Source organism: Aythya marila (genome assembly GCF_965140915.1).
Source record: "Aythya marila genome assembly, chromosome: 2".
Lineage (NCBI taxonomy): Eukaryota > Metazoa > Chordata > Aves > Anseriformes > Anatidae > Aythya > Aythya marila.
The window spans coordinates 3,518,414-3,535,077 of NC_139043.1; the positions used below are offsets into that span (position 1 = coordinate 3,518,414).

At 37.9% G+C, this 16,664-nt stretch overlaps 1 protein-coding gene across 7 annotated transcripts in view; it reads right to left on the reverse strand.

Annotated features, from left to right (window-relative positions):
• Positions 1 to 16,664, reverse strand: part of NKTR (natural killer cell triggering receptor) — a 41,516-nt gene that overhangs the window by 4,377 nt on the left and 20,475 nt on the right. For 3 of the 7 annotated variants that reach the window (XR_014316985.1, XM_082754149.1, XM_082754152.1), the window contains 10 exons: positions 12,765 to 12,794; positions 11,798 to 11,943; positions 10,594 to 10,816; positions 9,904 to 10,059; positions 8,606 to 8,693; positions 6,648 to 6,793; positions 2,717 to 5,644; positions 2,384 to 2,479; positions 2,002 to 2,061; positions 1,322 to 1,420 (listed from right to left, as the gene is read on the reverse strand). Coding sequence is in view for 6 of the 7 variants with exons in the window: in XM_082754149.1 (XP_082610275.1) it covers positions 1,322 to 1,420; positions 2,002 to 2,061; positions 2,384 to 2,479; positions 2,717 to 5,644; positions 6,648 to 6,793; positions 8,606 to 8,693; positions 9,904 to 10,059; positions 10,594 to 10,816; positions 11,798 to 11,943; positions 12,765 to 12,794 (3,972 nt within the window). In the remaining variant the exon portion in view is untranslated. Of the gene's footprint in view, positions 1 to 1,321; positions 1,421 to 2,001; positions 2,062 to 2,383; positions 2,480 to 2,716; positions 5,645 to 6,647; positions 6,794 to 8,605; positions 8,694 to 9,903; positions 10,060 to 10,593; positions 10,817 to 11,797; positions 11,944 to 12,764; positions 15,303 to 16,664 lie in introns of those variants that run through there. The other 4 variants (XM_082754151.1, XM_082754154.1, XM_082754150.1 and 1 more) reach the window with 4 other exon arrangements.

The following is a 16,664-nucleotide window of genomic DNA, read 5'->3' on the forward strand; positions in this document are numbered from 1 at the left end:
TGGACACTCAAAATTAAACTAGTCATTAATTTTACGTGCTGAAAATCCTGTGCAGCTCAAGTCAAACTGTGATTGTAACTATACGATTTCTTCCTTTCATCAAAAAAGCTAAGAATTCATCCAAAAAACAACTAAGTTTTTGTTAATGCTGACAGCTGACTAAGAAGTATATTCTAACAAAAGGAGTTTTATTTCTCAACCAAAATGATTTTGCAACTCCGTGCCTTTACATATTGCAATTTGAAGTTCGAAGAAGGATCTGAGTAATTAGGCTCCATAACAACAACGGGAGTGTGTGCAGAAGGGAAATAATACATTCAAATGTTCTGGCTTATCCAAACCAAAAGAATTCCAAGCTGAGCACCTGGCCAAGCATAAAGAAATGGTACAGATTGTTTCAGATAAGCCACAAAACATATTCAAATTATACAGAATGAACTTTAATTAGAAATTTTCTAGCCTCGTGCCTGTAAGGAAAGCTTTCTGAAGGGATAGGCATATCCTAATCAAGCATTGTTTCTCTGATGCTTCCTGACATCCCAAAACAAGGATTTTGTAATGACTTCCACACTTTTCATTAATCTAATTAATTGCCCTTCATACACATGAAGAAGCTGTCTTACTGTCACAATCTGATGAGGAAACTGGTGACACCAGAGTCCATTAAGAGGTGATACTATGTCATGAAAAAACGAGTATGAGAACAGCAGAGGGTGAAAATTTACGGCAGCCAGCTATCTGTCTGACTTACCACTGAAGTTTATGCACTATATAAAGATCACATTCCACTTCTGATCTCTGCTGAAGTGTGCTCGCTTGCACCTCTGGTAATTCCCCTTGACTGAGTAGGATAATTTTGCACTATTATATAAATTTTAAGCTAACAGTGACATCAGAAGCACACCAGATTTGCTGGTAAGATATTCTTTCAAAACATGTTCTAGGAAGTTAAAAATTAATTCTGGATAGCGCTGTAATTTTTCACTTCCTCTGCAGATGCTTTTTGGCTAGACTGCAAAAGTGGTTTAAAAAAAAGAGTATTCACCATCCAATGGAATTCTTTGCATACCAGGTAGCTTTTAATTTGTAACAGGGCACCTGATTTAAATCTTGAGAGCTAGTTCACTGCAGGAGTTTAAAAACCACTTAAAGGCAGCGTTATTAAAAAATTATGTGCTTACTTTGAACATATAGGGATTTATATATGCAATATATTTTTATGGTTGGGGAAAAAGACCGTAGCCTTCATGAACTTAAGTACGTACTTTGCAAATTCTTTTGCATTAATATGGTATGAGAGACACGCAAGCAAGTAACATACCTGGATCGCCTGTCATAACTTCTAGATCTCCGATAGCTGTCACTCCTTTTACTTCTACTTCGGCTTCTGCTATAGTAACTATCATACGTGTATGACCTACTTTAAAGGGAAAATAAAGTCTTTGTAGATTTACAGTTCCGCATCTAAAATGTCATTTATTTCAAATGCACAACACTTAAATACAAAGAGATGAATCACTATAAAGAATTTACTCTCAAAGGATGTGGAAAACAGGATAATTCTAAGTTTTTGTAGATGTTTAAATACCAGAATTCAGCATCATCAAAACAACATTAAATTTATTAATATACAAGAGACTAAGCATTTAAAAAGTTTTGAGTTTTCACTACAAATGAAATATGAAATAAAATGAAATAAAAACTTGTTTTCAGAGGTATTAACAAACAACAAAATTATTCCAATGTATATTTCATTTTTATATTCCATTTAGCAAGAAAGGGAAACGTGTTCACCATACCATCACCTATCACTGTAACACCAGTATGACTTGGTTATTTTCCAAGCGTCTCATTTATGTTATTCTTGCTTTGTTTGCTCTCAAAGCTGCTAACACGACAGTACATTTCTGAAGAGCACAGATGCAGGGGTACTTTTTACACTAAGATATTTTTATAGCAAGTACATTTATTGCAGAGTTGGTACAGAACTACAATCCATACCTGGATCGGCTGTGATGACCATAGGAACTACTTCTCGATCTGCTTCTACTATAGGTTCGACTGACAAACAAAAACAAAACGCTTTGTGTTAAGTTAATCAAGAACAAGTGCTGAACAGGGAAGAGGGGGAAAGAGGATGGGAACATGATTTTCTCAGAATTCCTTACTCACACTGTAAAACATGAAATACAATTCCTTTTTCAGTAACAGGATATTTCAAAATCTGATTGTTTTAACTTGCATGTTTCAAGCAGATGCTTCAGGCAGCAGCATGCACAGCTAAGCCCATTTCCAATTTGCTCAGAGACTGAAGCATCAGAGCTCTGGGCACCATTTACTGGTTTGGTAACACACCTCAAAATTAACAATTAGAGAAACTTACCTACGACTCTTGTAACTGTGGTAGGAACTACTTCGACTTCTTGACCGATCTCTACTATACCAGCCTCTGCTTCGGCTTCTTGTATAGCTTCTTGACCTACAATCCAGAAACAGTTTTTGAAAAGCACAAAACAGAATAACTCAAGTGAAGAGCACAAGAACACAGGAAGCAAAAGCATTTTAAAGCTTCATCCTTTTAGCTAAGTATTTATCCCGTATGTGCTAAAATATACAGTGCTGTTTAAAAGAAAAACAAGCTGAGAAAGAGAAACATGCCTTGAGAATATCGTGAACTTTCAAGTTAACAAAAAGAACAGGAACGTGAATGCCTTACCTATACGAATATGTAGAACTTCGGGATCGACTTCTGGAGTGGCTGTAAGACAGTGATCTTGTTCGGTGTCTGGATTTAGATTCGGATTTACTTCGTGACCTACTGAGACTCCTGGATGGGCTGTTGTCATCTCTACTTGGGGACTCTTCCTCACTGGAACTTTCTTGGTTCCTTGGCCTTCGATTTAGCCGTGCTGTTTTCCTAACTTCATCAAACAGAGATCCAGGCCTTACTTTATTTTTAGCTTTTATTTCAATCCTTAAACCCGCTGGTTTAGGCTCTGGTGCTGAAGCTACGTTCTTTACTTCTGTGGCAGTACTAATTGTAGCTGGTTGCAAGTTACCAACACCTTGCAAAGGCTTCCATTTATTATCGACTTGATTGCTTTGTGTATTTTCAGTGATTTCACTTTTTAAACTACAATCTTTTGTGCTAGACACGGAGACAGAGTTATTTTCTTGCTTCCCTGTTTCTTTTTCTTCTTTAATATTAACAAAGTCTATAACACTGTTTCCTAATTTGACAGCATCTGGTTCAGGAGGCTGTAAATCTTTGTTTGTACTAGCACCTAAAGCCTGAGGTTTGGCAGTGAGAATGACAGGAGACGTGTCCACAACCACCTTCCCTGGTGAGTTACGGTCTGGAGTGCAGATCTCCATGTTGTCATCTGTCTGAACAACATCTTCCAGCCCATTCTGGTTACCTTCTTCAGCATGCTTAGTCTCATTCTTGCAAGCAGTCACTTTTATTCCTGAGTTTAAAATACTGGCTGAAGTGTTTGGATCAACGCTATCTTTATTAAGGTTACTGTGATCTGGTGAGGCATCAGTAGTGCTTTTACCTGGAAGGTTTTCATCTGTACAGGGCTTTTCACCATTTCCCATTTTGTCTTTGACTACTTCATCCTTTTCAGCAGCTTGCTGTTTTTTATCCTTTATGTCCCTGGTAAGCTGCTTTTCTTTTTTATCATCTTTGATAAGTGGCTTCTCATTTATATCATCATCCTCCTCTTCACCAAACTCCAGTGGGGGCTGCCAATGAAATGTTTCTTTTCTTTTCTGAACTTTGTGTTTCTTCTCCTTTTTTCCTTTGGATTTTTCTTTTGCTTTTTTGGAATGTGACTTTTTAAGAGTTTTTTTTGATTCATGTTTGGCTTTTTTTGACTTTCCTCTAGTATTTGTTGAGCTAGAATGAGAACTCTCAGATTCAGAAGATGACAGCTGTTTGCTCATCTTCCACGTACAATCAGAATCCAGAAAACCTTCTGAGGAATTTGACTTTTTTATCCTTTTGGTAACGCTAAGTTCTGTATCAGATCCTGATGTGGCCTCTCCTTCCTCTTTACCAGAGGAGGGTCTGGAATCTGCCCTACTATGCCTAGCCTCTCCCCTTTCTGAGTTTGATTCAGAGTCCCATTTGCTACCTGAATAGGATTTTCGTTTACTTTTTGCACCACCTCTAGGCTGCTCAGACGATTTCTCTTTAATGGCCTTGTTTTTAGGACGATCAGCATCCCGTTCACACTTGGATTTCTCCTCCCCTCTCACCGAACTTGAGTTGCTTTTATCCTGTTGCTGAGCATCTCCTTCCAACTGAAAATGGCCTTCTTTTTCTTGGGCTCCTTTTACTTTGCCAGAATGCTCACTGTCTGTAGAGAAGTCAGAAGACGATAAACTGTCGCTCTCTTTCAGTCCTTGAGAAGACTCATCGTAGTCTTTTGTACTTTTATAAGGAAGAGTACTTTCAGAGCTCGTTTCCTGCCTTAGTTTAAGAGACCGAGCATTCTGATCACCTGATGCAGATTTTCTTTTGCTTCTGTGCCTGTCGTCATCACTAAGGGAGTAATAAGATGTCGACTCACTATAACCCGACCTGTCACTGCGGTATTTACTCGGTGACGGTGATCTGCCTGAAGAATGAGATTTTGTTCTTGAGCTAGACAGACTTCTAGATCTTGTGTAAGATCTTGAGTATGACCTGCTTCGGGAGGACCTGCTTCTCGATCGCGGCCAACTATCTGAGCTTCTGTCGCTACGATATTTGGAATAAGCACTTCGGTCACTATCTGAACTCCTTTGTCGCTTACGGAGCGAGGAAGAAGTGTTAGCCTCTTTAATAACAACTACATTATAATTAGTTTGGGTGGGTATTAAATGGGTTGTCTTAGCTTTCATTTCCTGAATTCGCTCGTAGGATGGCTTCCATGGCTTCTGCCCAGGTTTCCACCGTGAAGGTGGTGGGCTGTCACTTAAGGGTATGACAGGGAGGCTTTCTGGGACAACCGGTGGTATGACGACTTTATCAGTCGGGAGTATAACTGCTCTTACAGGGTCAGCAGTCTTGTTCGGCTTGTTTTCATTTAATCGCGTTGAAGTATTTCGTGGAGAATTGGAAACAGTCTTTTGATGCCTGGGGCTAGGACTTGATCTTGATCTACTTCGGGAACGTGATGATTTAGAGGCTGATCTTGATCTGGAACTTCGAGAATAAGACCTTGATTTAGACCTAGATCTGGACCTGGACCTGTAGTATGACCGAGTGTCTCTGCTTGATAAAGATGATGAACTCTGGTCCTCCTTATCAGATTTAGACCAGTCTCTTCTGGATGAATGTCTAGAAGATGATGATGAAGAACGAGATTTCCTCTCACGATCACAAGATGATTTCTTCCTCCTGACAAAGGAATGAGAGGATTCCACATCTGACGAAGCTGATGTTTTCTTTTTTTTAGTTTGCTTGTGCTTCTTGAAATGCTTCTGCTTTTTAGACTTCTTTTTATGTTTCACTTTCTTCTTCTCTTTTCTGTGCTTTTTGTGGTGGCTGGAGTATCTCACAGTACTCAGATCAGAATAGCCGTTATGTGACCAAGATCTTGATCTCCGTGATGCACTTCTTTCATCCCATCTGCTTGTACACGGGTCACTCAACCTTAAAAACAAACAAGCAAGGCCCACACTAAGTGGAAATTCTGTAAGAACTTCATAAGTATTTTCCCCTCTCCCTGTCCCAAGGCAATTAATGAGGTTTAACAACTATAAAAATCCCTCCATTTACTACCAGACAACCACATTTTGAATGAGCTCATTACACTTGTTTTAAGACATGGAATTACAACACTATGAGGAAAGCTACCACTTCTCTGTAAGAGATGAATCAGACAAAATCACCAAATTGTGCACGCTGTAAACCCAGGCAATTTAATTATCCTAGTCCACATCATTTTGAACTCTGCAACTATGGGATTTATAAACTGCATTTAATTTTTTTCTTTTTTAATCGCCTTATTTAGGTATTATTTAGCTAGTTCATGTAATAAATTGTATGCACTCAGTATATAAAAGGGTTTGGTAAACATTTGCAATTTTTCAATAATGTTTATAATGTTCTTCAGTTCTGCCTTTGGGGTTTATCTATCATTTTGATACAAGCTCAGATTATCAAGTCATCAGAAATGCTGGAAAGTCAGCTACATCACAGAGCTGGTAACAGCAAAAAGAACATGAAGCTAAAACTTAATATAAACTTTGTGGATTTGGTTGTCTTGTTATCAAAAAAAAAAACAAACAGTTAACCAAGGTTCAAGGCTAAAGGAAATCTGACGCAACTATCTCAGAGGAAAGCAATAGGAAATTGGACAGGTGAATTAATTTCTTCTTAAGTATTGAAGACAGTTGAAGAACAACTGCTCTGTGACCTTAGGCTTTGTCAGCATGTGTTGATCTGATGTTACAACACCAAAGAAGAAAAGTTTTAGGAAAGATTCCAATAAAGATTCTGTTTAAATTCGGAACACTGGAAGTGGGAAGATATTAAATACAAAGATATTTTTACACATTTTGTTCAGTCAAACAAGAATGACATGGAACAGCTATATAACCTATTATTGCTTGTGCAAAAAAAATACTTTTTAAATGCACTGTAAGGATCTTACTTATCGCCTTTACTCCACTTTTCTCCACTAGGTGGTCTATACGTTCGTAATCTCTGCATTTCCTCTTTCCAGTGCGGAGGAGTCTCACTACTCTCATCATCATCAGATTCAGAGCACGACCGTGATCGAGGTGGGGTGTGATATCGCTGTAAAACCAAAGCAAGACAATTACACAGCCTCCTTTAAAGAAAAAAAAATATATTCTGTATCTGGTACCTCTCATACAAGTTTTGCATGCATCTTCATAACAAGCCACACAATGTTATTTACACAAAGGTCAGGAGGAACACAAATTCTGAATTCCCTGCCAAAGATACCCACTTTTGGTACGCATATATGCTATATGTGAGCCTGATTACATAGCTAACTGCCTTTTCATACTCTAAGGGCACTTATCAAAGCCCGAGAGGGCCCAGCTAACCTGTTTTTCCAAAACACAAAAGATAAAATTTAGGAAGTTCTCTTTACATTACGCTTTCTGGAATAACACAATTACAGCAGATAACCAAACTTCCCCCCTCCAGGATACTAAAGCACAGATGTTTCAGTTCAGTTAGCAGATACTTAGCTGCCTGTAATCACAGAAACAAGCTCCGTTTCAAAAGTCACTGCTGTTCAGCCCTTAAGAAATGGGCAGTTTAAGACATCTTCTAAGCAAAATATCTTTCAAAAAAAGTGGAATGAAGCTTCATGCTAGAAAATGATGCTTAGGCACAGCATTTAAAAAGGTAAAAAGAGCTTTTCCTGCAGCAGCAGAAAAATGGTCGTAATATTGCCAAGTCATTATTTTCCATTACCCAGTTGGATACACACTTAGGTAAGTCATACGAGGAAATTGGATGCTCCTTGACTCAATTAACAAAGAAGAAAAACATCTGGGTTTTACTCAATTATTTTGAGCCACTTATAAAGTAAGTGATATGTGGAAAAAAAGCCTAGACTGTCTCCCAGAATAAAAAGAGAAAGACGAATGTATTGGTTTACATAGAATTCACTTAAGAAATATCTTCCTACTTTCTCCTTATTCAACTGACTGAAAATCAAGTTTTGGGCCCTGTATCATGGATTAGAGAAGGGATAAGAAAACTTTTGCTTAAGAACATTGGCACTAATGCAAAAGAGAAAGTTACCAGATCACTGAAATAGAAATGAGGTCTACAGAAACAGTGACAGCCTTCACAAAGTGGAAAAAAAATGGACCACGACTGTGCAGTTGCAAAAAGCCTTCTGTCCAAGCATGGCAAAAAATAACTTCTTGCCTGTGTTATCTGAAATTACACGGACTTCATCTCAGGCAGGAGAGCGGATGAAATTTGGCAAACTATGTTAACTAGCTAAAAACAGAAACAAAAGATACACTTAAACTGTTAGTTCTGCTTTTTGACATTTTGACAAGTGATTCTGCCAATGTTGCCAGAAAAAAATGTTTATCAGCAACATACGCACAGTGATCAGACACTGTACGTATCAGAACTGTACATACTTAGGACACTTCAGAACAGCCTTGTTTGCTGTTATGCAGCAACAGTCCTAGTGCTTAGGAGAAACAGTGAGGAAATCCAAGCAGCAGAGCGAGTAAAAGCTTGTCTTTTCTCATTGCTTCAGATGTTGCAGCTTGCCTAGGATGAACCTTTGCTGACTTCATTTCAGTCTTTACAAAGAAATAATTTTATTCTTATGTCTGAAACTACTTTTTATGGCTGAAACTACTCTTGTAGCTGGGTAAGCCTTTGTTTTCCCAAACAATGCTTTGGCAAGAAGACATTAAGAAGAAGGATAAGGAAAAAGCATTGCAAAATGAACTACTTGGCAACAAGATTTCAACCTTCTAAGCTTGAATCTACTGTAGGTCAACAACACTTACAGTGGCACACAAAGCCTTCAAGGAAATTCAGAATTCAAAGCACAAGGTCAGACAAGATACTTTGGGTGAGAGGAAATAAGAGTAAGTCACATACTATTGTGCCTCTTCCTTTAATTTTTCGTCCAGATTTAGAGACTGATGGTTTCTGGTCGGTTAGAACTGGTGCAGCATCAAGAAGCTTCCTAAAGAAATTAAGAAAATTAGAGTATACACAAAAAAAAATAACAATTTTAACTTAAACCTAATTTTAAATTAACCATGCAAAATATCTTAATCGTCTATTTTGATACGGCAGAACTGAATTCAGCAACTGGCATTCCAAGAAGCCAGCCAGCCACGCACAGACCTGCGATGAAAGCAAATCGATACGTAACAGTTCTCAACCAGCTCTGCAGATCTGACCTGCCTTTGTGATAAAGAAAGGCTAACAATGAACTTCCAAAGTACTCTGATACAGCGTTACACGGCTCTTCTAAAGCAGCTGACTTATGTTTGGTGGACAAATCGTGAAGATGACATGGAAAGAACAGTTTCAAGATCGCAGCAATTACACAACAATGCCTTAGCAGACAGTGGCAGGTCATAACAGTCCCCAAGTTCTAAAGCCTTCTTTCTTTCCTCAGCAAGAAGTAATTCAGCATTCCTTTTTACACAGTTTGAAAGAAGCAAATACAAAGGCTTTGAAAGCACAAGTAAAGAAGAAAAAGCTTACAGCAAACTACACCGTTAACTGAATTAAAACAAAGTGACTGGATTTTAGAGATGCCCAGGACTGTGCTGTATCAGCTCATCTAAATCCACAAGTGAAAAAATTTGATAGAAAAAAAATGCATTTTGGTAGACATGCAAAACACAAATTGAAAGCAACTTGTGAATGCATGACTTCCTTCCTACTAAAAAAATAATTGTTCTCCCGTTCTAAAAAAAAAAAATAAACCACTTGTAAGATTCTCTTTGACTGATTTTGCACTAAAGTTTCACCCTTTAGTCTAAGTTTAGTCTAAGAAAGTTGAAAAAACCATCACCTATTCAAGTTTACCTTGCAATCAAATATCTGCTGTATTTTATGTTGCAAAATTTCCTCTGGAATTAACGAACCTTGTTTTTTTTTTTTGCATCACCTCTAATTGTGTTTAAGGTCACAATATGCATGACCTTTAAAGGACCGATGAAACTATTTTATGAGTTTTCACTGAAAAAAACCTGAACCACACTGAAAGGAAAATTCTGAAGAAAAACAGTGAACAGGACAGGTAAATTGCCTCATTTAGAAATTCTGACACTAAGGCCATTCCTTGCTGTAAGTTCTGGTAAAATAATGTTACTGAGCAAGTTTTATGCGTAGTTGCTACCAAGAAGGTCAACACAATCATAAAACTCAATGTTCCTTACGGCTCAGGTTCTGCATTGACAACAGGCACATCTCTTCTTAGCAAAAATCTATTTTCAGGCACTGGGGGAATTTCTTCAGGACGCACGACAGGCTTATCCCTCTTTGTGCTAACATCAGTTGCTTTTTCGGTCACATCGCTCTTGTCAGAAAGGCTGCTAGGAGGAAATATAAGTATATAAATAAAAATCAACTGACAAACACCACCGTTCAGGTTCCCACAAGAAGCCCACGTGACGCAACAAGCTTTCAGGTGACTTAGAATGTGTTTCATTAACAGCTCATTTCATGCCAATGGTGTGGTGTTAGAAGTAAGGTTCAGTTCTCACTTTACAGCAAATAATTTTGCCTTTAATTTGCCACTAGTCATAAAATATTTTAAAATAGAATCAAGTATGAATCAAAGGTCTCTATTTGCCTAACATTACATTAACACAGGTATAGCAAATCCCAAACATTTTAACATGCTAGACATTTATTTCAAAGTTACTCTAGATTCTACCTACAAAGGTCTTTAACACAGAAGTCTACCCAGCAAGCTTGGTTTTAGTGATTTGTTTAAAAAAAAAAAAAAAAATCAAAATCTGAACTTACAGAATAAAAGCACCTTCACATTAATTGCTTAAGTACTTCATGAAAAAGTAAAATTTATCAAATTCCTCTGAAATTCTTAAATTTGAGAAAGTAGTCACCATCTTTGGTTTGAGGTTCGCTTGCATCTTGAATCCTCTTTTTTCCTCTCCTCCTTTCTCCGTTTTCTTGACTGTTTTGCTTTAGCTCTTCTTTTACGCTTTCTTCTCCTGCTTCTTTCATTTTCAGCTTCGCTTTCAGATGAACTTTCTGAAGAGCTTGATGCACTGGAGGAGGATTCTGACTCTTCTGATTCAGAACATACTTTCTTCTTCTTCTCCAAAGCTTAGAAACAGATATTATAGTATTTATATGTGCATGTAACACATGGTGTGTATATAACACAAGATATATAGCTATGTATTTAAATACACACATGCTTCTCCAGAGGATCTGTGTGTAAACCATGAGCATTTTTTAACAGTGAGGTTTGTTAAAATATAATTATATGGATTTATCATGCCCTGGGTAAACCAATAAAGTTACACAGATATTTTCCAGCAAAGATGGTTGTAAAAAAACACCTTCAGTGAACTGTAAGAACCTCCATGCCCAGCTTCTGCCATCTAAGATACTGCGAAGCCAGAGCATTTTTATGATAAGCCATACACTGAAGTTTATAACTGAAGTTAAACATCCACGTGTGCCAAGCTTTGCCACCCTCTCCTTTCTGCATTCCCGTACATTTACATTATCTTTCCTCAGACTCTCTCCGCAGGACATAAAAAACGCATTATCCTTGAGGAAAGTCAGAACTAAAGTTAAAAAATCCTAACTCATAACAATCCGAAGCTTTACAGCACCTGTCCAAAGATGTATCTAACACCATCTATATCCTATAAATCCTCACAAAAAGGTAAATTATGTTGACTATGTTTATGGCCAGTATTAACTTGACATATCTTATAATAAACCTTCAGAAACTGCACAAAATTCTACATCCAGAAAAGCTTCTGTTTAGATTATGGTCTTTCAAACTCAGAAAAACAAGTTATAATTTATTTTGAGTATGTCACATGAACCTCAAACGTTAATTAAGGAGACCGGGAAGCAGGCATACGTTTTCTAAGGCACAAAGGTTTAGGTCAGAAAACCTTTTCCCTTGCTGTGCCTTACTCACCTACTCCAACATTGAAGTTTTAAAGGGTTGTTAGAACTAAATTATGATTCTAGAGATTCACCATAGCGACTTCTGGATGCTGGCATAATTTTTATACTCTGAAAAACATGTCAACATTCAATTAACTTCAGCATATGTGTGCTTACCATCCTTTGCTGACTTTGTAACGAGCACCCCACAGTCAATAACTCGTACATCTGCATAGGGTCTACTGGCAGTATCGGTTTTCAGATTTTCTATTTGCTCTATTACTTCAAAACCAGAAATAACCAGTCCAAAGACAACATGTACGCTGCAGAAGCAAAACATTTGGAAAGCACAACGTTTATATCTCGCCTTTTCTCTGATGAATTTCAGATTTTAAAAGTCATTCTGAAATAAAAATACTCAGCTTCACTGGTATCGACTGGCTCTTAAAAGACATTAAAAAAATCTTATTTTTAACTTTATTACTTTGGCATTTACAACAGTAAGACTTCACGTCGCAAGAAATGGAAGTTTGCTCTGGTTCAACATGATGTCATTCTACTATCTTCTAGCAGACACTATAAACAGGTCATAATTTCTCATCCACCCTTATATTTTTGAAATTTTGTGCAACAGACAGACCAAAAGCCTGCAAATAAAGATGGCACAGAAGCAGTTTTCTCATTTTTATGTCTACACAACCTCAGCCTACAAGTTCCCACTGACATTGAAGGTGCAGTTGTCGTGAACAAATCCCCCATTCTGTTCTACTGTCCCACATTCCTCCTTCTTTCCTCCAATTGCCCTATAACTTGCACTTCCAGGAATATATTCTGGAGATGAAAAAAGTACTATCAAAACACATTAAACTTGACATTTTAACTTGATTTGAGGGCAGCAAGCAGATTTAAATAAATGAATTTGAATAAATGAATCTAGTTTTCAAATCCAAGTTTTCAAATCAGTTTCAGAAAGAAGTTGCAATTTGAAATATTTATAGAATTCAAATTTTAGTTTTCCATCTTTTTCTACCGTATAATCTTTCGCAGAAGTAAAAGTGTTTCCCCATTGCTGTCTACTACTGCCACCATGACACGCGAAGCCTCATGAATTTATTCATCGCTCAAGAAACTATAAAGGACTTACCCATCGAGATGAGGAGCAGGCTTTGTTGTTCTGTTTGACAAACAGCAAGATGGTGAGATGGTAAAAAAAATCAAGGATTCAGATGAAGTAAGAGGAGAATGTCACAGAAAAAAAGGTGAAGGTAAGACAAAATAGTGAAAAAATCCAGTTACATACACGGAATTAAAAACCTTACAGATAACACATACAGGCTTTTTTTTTTTCTTTTAAGATTATCTTTTACATGAAATATGTTTAAAGTTTAGCTAACTGTGCATACTCGAAAGTTGTACCAAATACCATCTGATGCATGCAGTAAACACTATTCAAGTGCCTTTACATACACACTCAAATATAACTCACTAACATCTTTAATCACAAAGATACAATTTGGAAATAAGTACTGGATAACTAATGCAATTTAACGTTTCTGAAACTGGTAGGTTCTTACATTACAAGGTCACTTTAAAGTCAGTTCTATTTAAAAAAGGAACAGGGAAACAGAGTTGTTATATGCGATAGATTCTTTGCTTTTTTTTTTTTCCTGCTTTTTTATTATTTTCCACCTACTTGATTGGCCTCAGGACTCCCCATACAAAGCGATGCTACTTTAACCATCAAGACTACAGCAATTCAGCTCATAAGCTCACAGGCTTCCCCAAAGCAACAGCAGCACAATGCAAGCAGACATTATAAGGTACCCTATGCTCTATTTCTGTGACAAATTCAGACTTCCTCCCTTTTTTTTTTTTCTTGTTTTTAGGTTCCCACATTTCCAGCCCGAAGGGGAAATGCCACTGCATTACACTTTGCACAGAGGTGGTGGTGGGAGCTATGGCAAATTCCCAAGCTGGCTTTTAATTGGGATTGTCAAGGCTGTGCATATGCAGCTGCATTTTAAGCTTCACCTTTTTGGTGACAATGCTATGGCCTGGTACCTTTCTCTGTCCTCTTCTAGAAGGGAAAGGGAGTTAATGCAGGCATACCTAAGGGAATAACGTTGCCCAGAGAACCAGGCTGCACAGACAAACTCAGTGAGGAACATCAGAACTTGCATTGATCTTATATACTGGGGGAAGTGAGGAGAGGTGAAATAAATGTCAATATAATTTGCATTTGAAGCTGTTTTATTATTTGAAAACGTTCTCCCTCTCTTCCCGAGGCACTGTTTTGACTTTCTAGCTTCCTTCCACTGCACTACACTCTCAAAAAATAAAAGTAAAATAACCCCACAGGGCCTAGATGCTGCTTTTCTTGGTACAACAAAGTCAGGCTCTCACTGCTACAACGAAATACTGCAGATAAAGCACGGAGCTTCCTTCTGGCTTTTCAGCAACAGAGCGCCGCAGTGCTGGGACACGTGCCAGAAGATGGAAGTGCCATCAGGAGTGCTTACACTCTGATTTTTCTAAGCTCCAAAAACCAACCAGACTTCCTCCTCCTCCTGCAATCCTAAATATTACGGAAAACAAAAGGGAAAGCAATGCTATCAAGAAGACATCTCGTTTCTCAGCAGCAGGGGCTGATCTTTGTTTTTCCCCTTGCTAACCCAGCGCATGGCTACGAACAGAAAAAGTCTCCGAGCTTTGGGAGATGGGTAAGCAAAAGTTAACTGCGATAACCACCTGCTGTGAGGTGAACGTTTGGAGCAGGCTGAACGATAAAGCTGATTTAAAAGTAGTGAAAAATAGAAGTGGGTTACTTCAGTGAAACCAACAGTCAATGAGTCTTAGCATTTAGAGTTAGCTCGAGAAAGCAACAGGTTCAAACACGCCTGGTATGAATGCTGTAGTAGCGTGCTCCTGCCATGCTGCAGCAGCACCTGGAGGCCAATTGAGCAAATTATTTAAGCACATTATTTAAGTACTTTCTTTGGACCTTGATAGGCAAGGAAATGGATGGCTGGTAACTAGTAAAGCCATTTAGTTTCTTTCACTGCGCTGGCAATTTGATAGAGTGGACAGGATTTTTCTCATTTGCCTGATCACGAAGTGGAAGCACACAGAAAAAGCACTACCCAAAAGCAAACTTCTCAGATGCACAAGGAGGAGTCGGGCAGCTTGCAAGACTTTCCGTGGGAAGCAGAAACCAAACTCCTCGTTGTGCTTCTGAAAGCTCTCTCCTCGCGAGGTTAGGGCTGGAACACTGCAATTACTCTGCAAACATCTGCACCTTACAAGACCACGCCAAAGCTCTTCTTGCCTATGTCCCACCTCTCATTTCTTGAACACTGACTTCAAAACTTTGCCAGGAGAAAACCTACTTACTACTTCTGCACTACAGAAACCTAGTTAGGATGAGTTCCTCCCAAGAAATAGCATTTTACTAAAACATTTCTATGCAGAAGTTTTGTATTATAAAACATTCAACATCTGCCTTATTATAGGTGTTATTATCCATGTTATTTGCAGAAGGACAAATATCTTTACTCACCCCCCAGTTTAAAGAAAATTGGTTTAAGATACTGGTGAAGAGAAGAACATCTTTTTTTTTGATAAAAGCACCTTTTTTGCCCACCCCCCCAAGAACCTCAGACCTAACAAAGGACTCAAAGCACGTAACAATATGATCAGAAAAACAAGAAAGATTAAAAACAGAAAGAGAAAAGAAAAAAGGACACAGCCTTAGAGGAATGAGACATTACCTTTGGAGCGCACGATGTAACACTGTTTCTGTAAATTTTACACAAAAATGGCAGAAATAAATTGTAATACATTTTCAGACAAAACTGAGTCTATGTTTTATTAAATACAAGTTTAAAATTAATATTAATCAAGTTGTATGCAGAACAAGGATGCCTAAAAGAGGGCTCTAAATTTTCTTTAGAATACAAGGTACTTTGAAAACTACGGTAAGTTCTCTTTAAAAACAAAAACTACAGACATAGCCTGCTTGCACCCACTCTTACACAGGAAAACTGTTAGAAAAGAGAATCCTCCCAGTCCCCTCCGAGCCTCAATCCAAGTGTTAGAACACATGCACAACTTTAAGCAGATGAATAACGGCTTTCAAAGGGTTTATTCACATGCTTGCAGTTACAGAGGTGTTCAAACGCTCTTCTGAAACCAATCCTAGGTAAATACTTCATAGGATGGCAGCCCGTCAGTGAAATGGTTTGGTTTACAAAATGAAGGGTGTAAGTCCACAGCCTCAGACATTTCATAGTTAGCTTGTACCTCCCTTTATTATGAAACTGTTCTAAAACTAAGAGATGCTCTCTAAAACATGTGCGTAGCTACTATTGCTCATGTTAAGAATTAGGGAAAACCAAGAACGCTGCAGGTGCAAAAGCACAACGCACGTGCACCAGCTAATTCTGTGTGTTTGCTCTGGTATAATTCTCATGAGCAGCTGTAACTTCAAAATACACTATCAGTTAAGTATAAATTATGCTTTTTCTCCCATATAGACTATTAGCTCTTAATTATCTCTCTGCATATCTAAGCAGTGAAATGATCTGTTTGTAACTTACTGCAAATATCATCCTATAAATGCTTCCACGAGGGCTGTACATCTGTGTAAACCTGGTCAAACCAACAGAACCTGCTTGTGTGACAAGTGCACGTACATCGCCCCTGCTCACGGATAATGCCATTTTTTTGTAGCTATCTTTCATATTTCTGTGAACTGTTCAATAATCAGCTTAAAGTTATTTCATCCGCAGTAAAAACAAAACAAAAAAAAAAGTTGATTAGAAAAATACCTGGTTTGGGACACTGAAGAAACAACAACAAAAAAAAAACTTAGAAGTGAGCCACTTAATAAGCTAGTAACATTCAGAAATCACTTGTAAAATCCAACCCAAAAATCTTCACAGCTGATTTTAGCCTTTAGCCACTTCGCAGTTCCATGAGGTTACTTTATTTAAATTTAGTAACTGGACAATACCATACGTTGAAAACATTTTTGAACCAAAAAGCT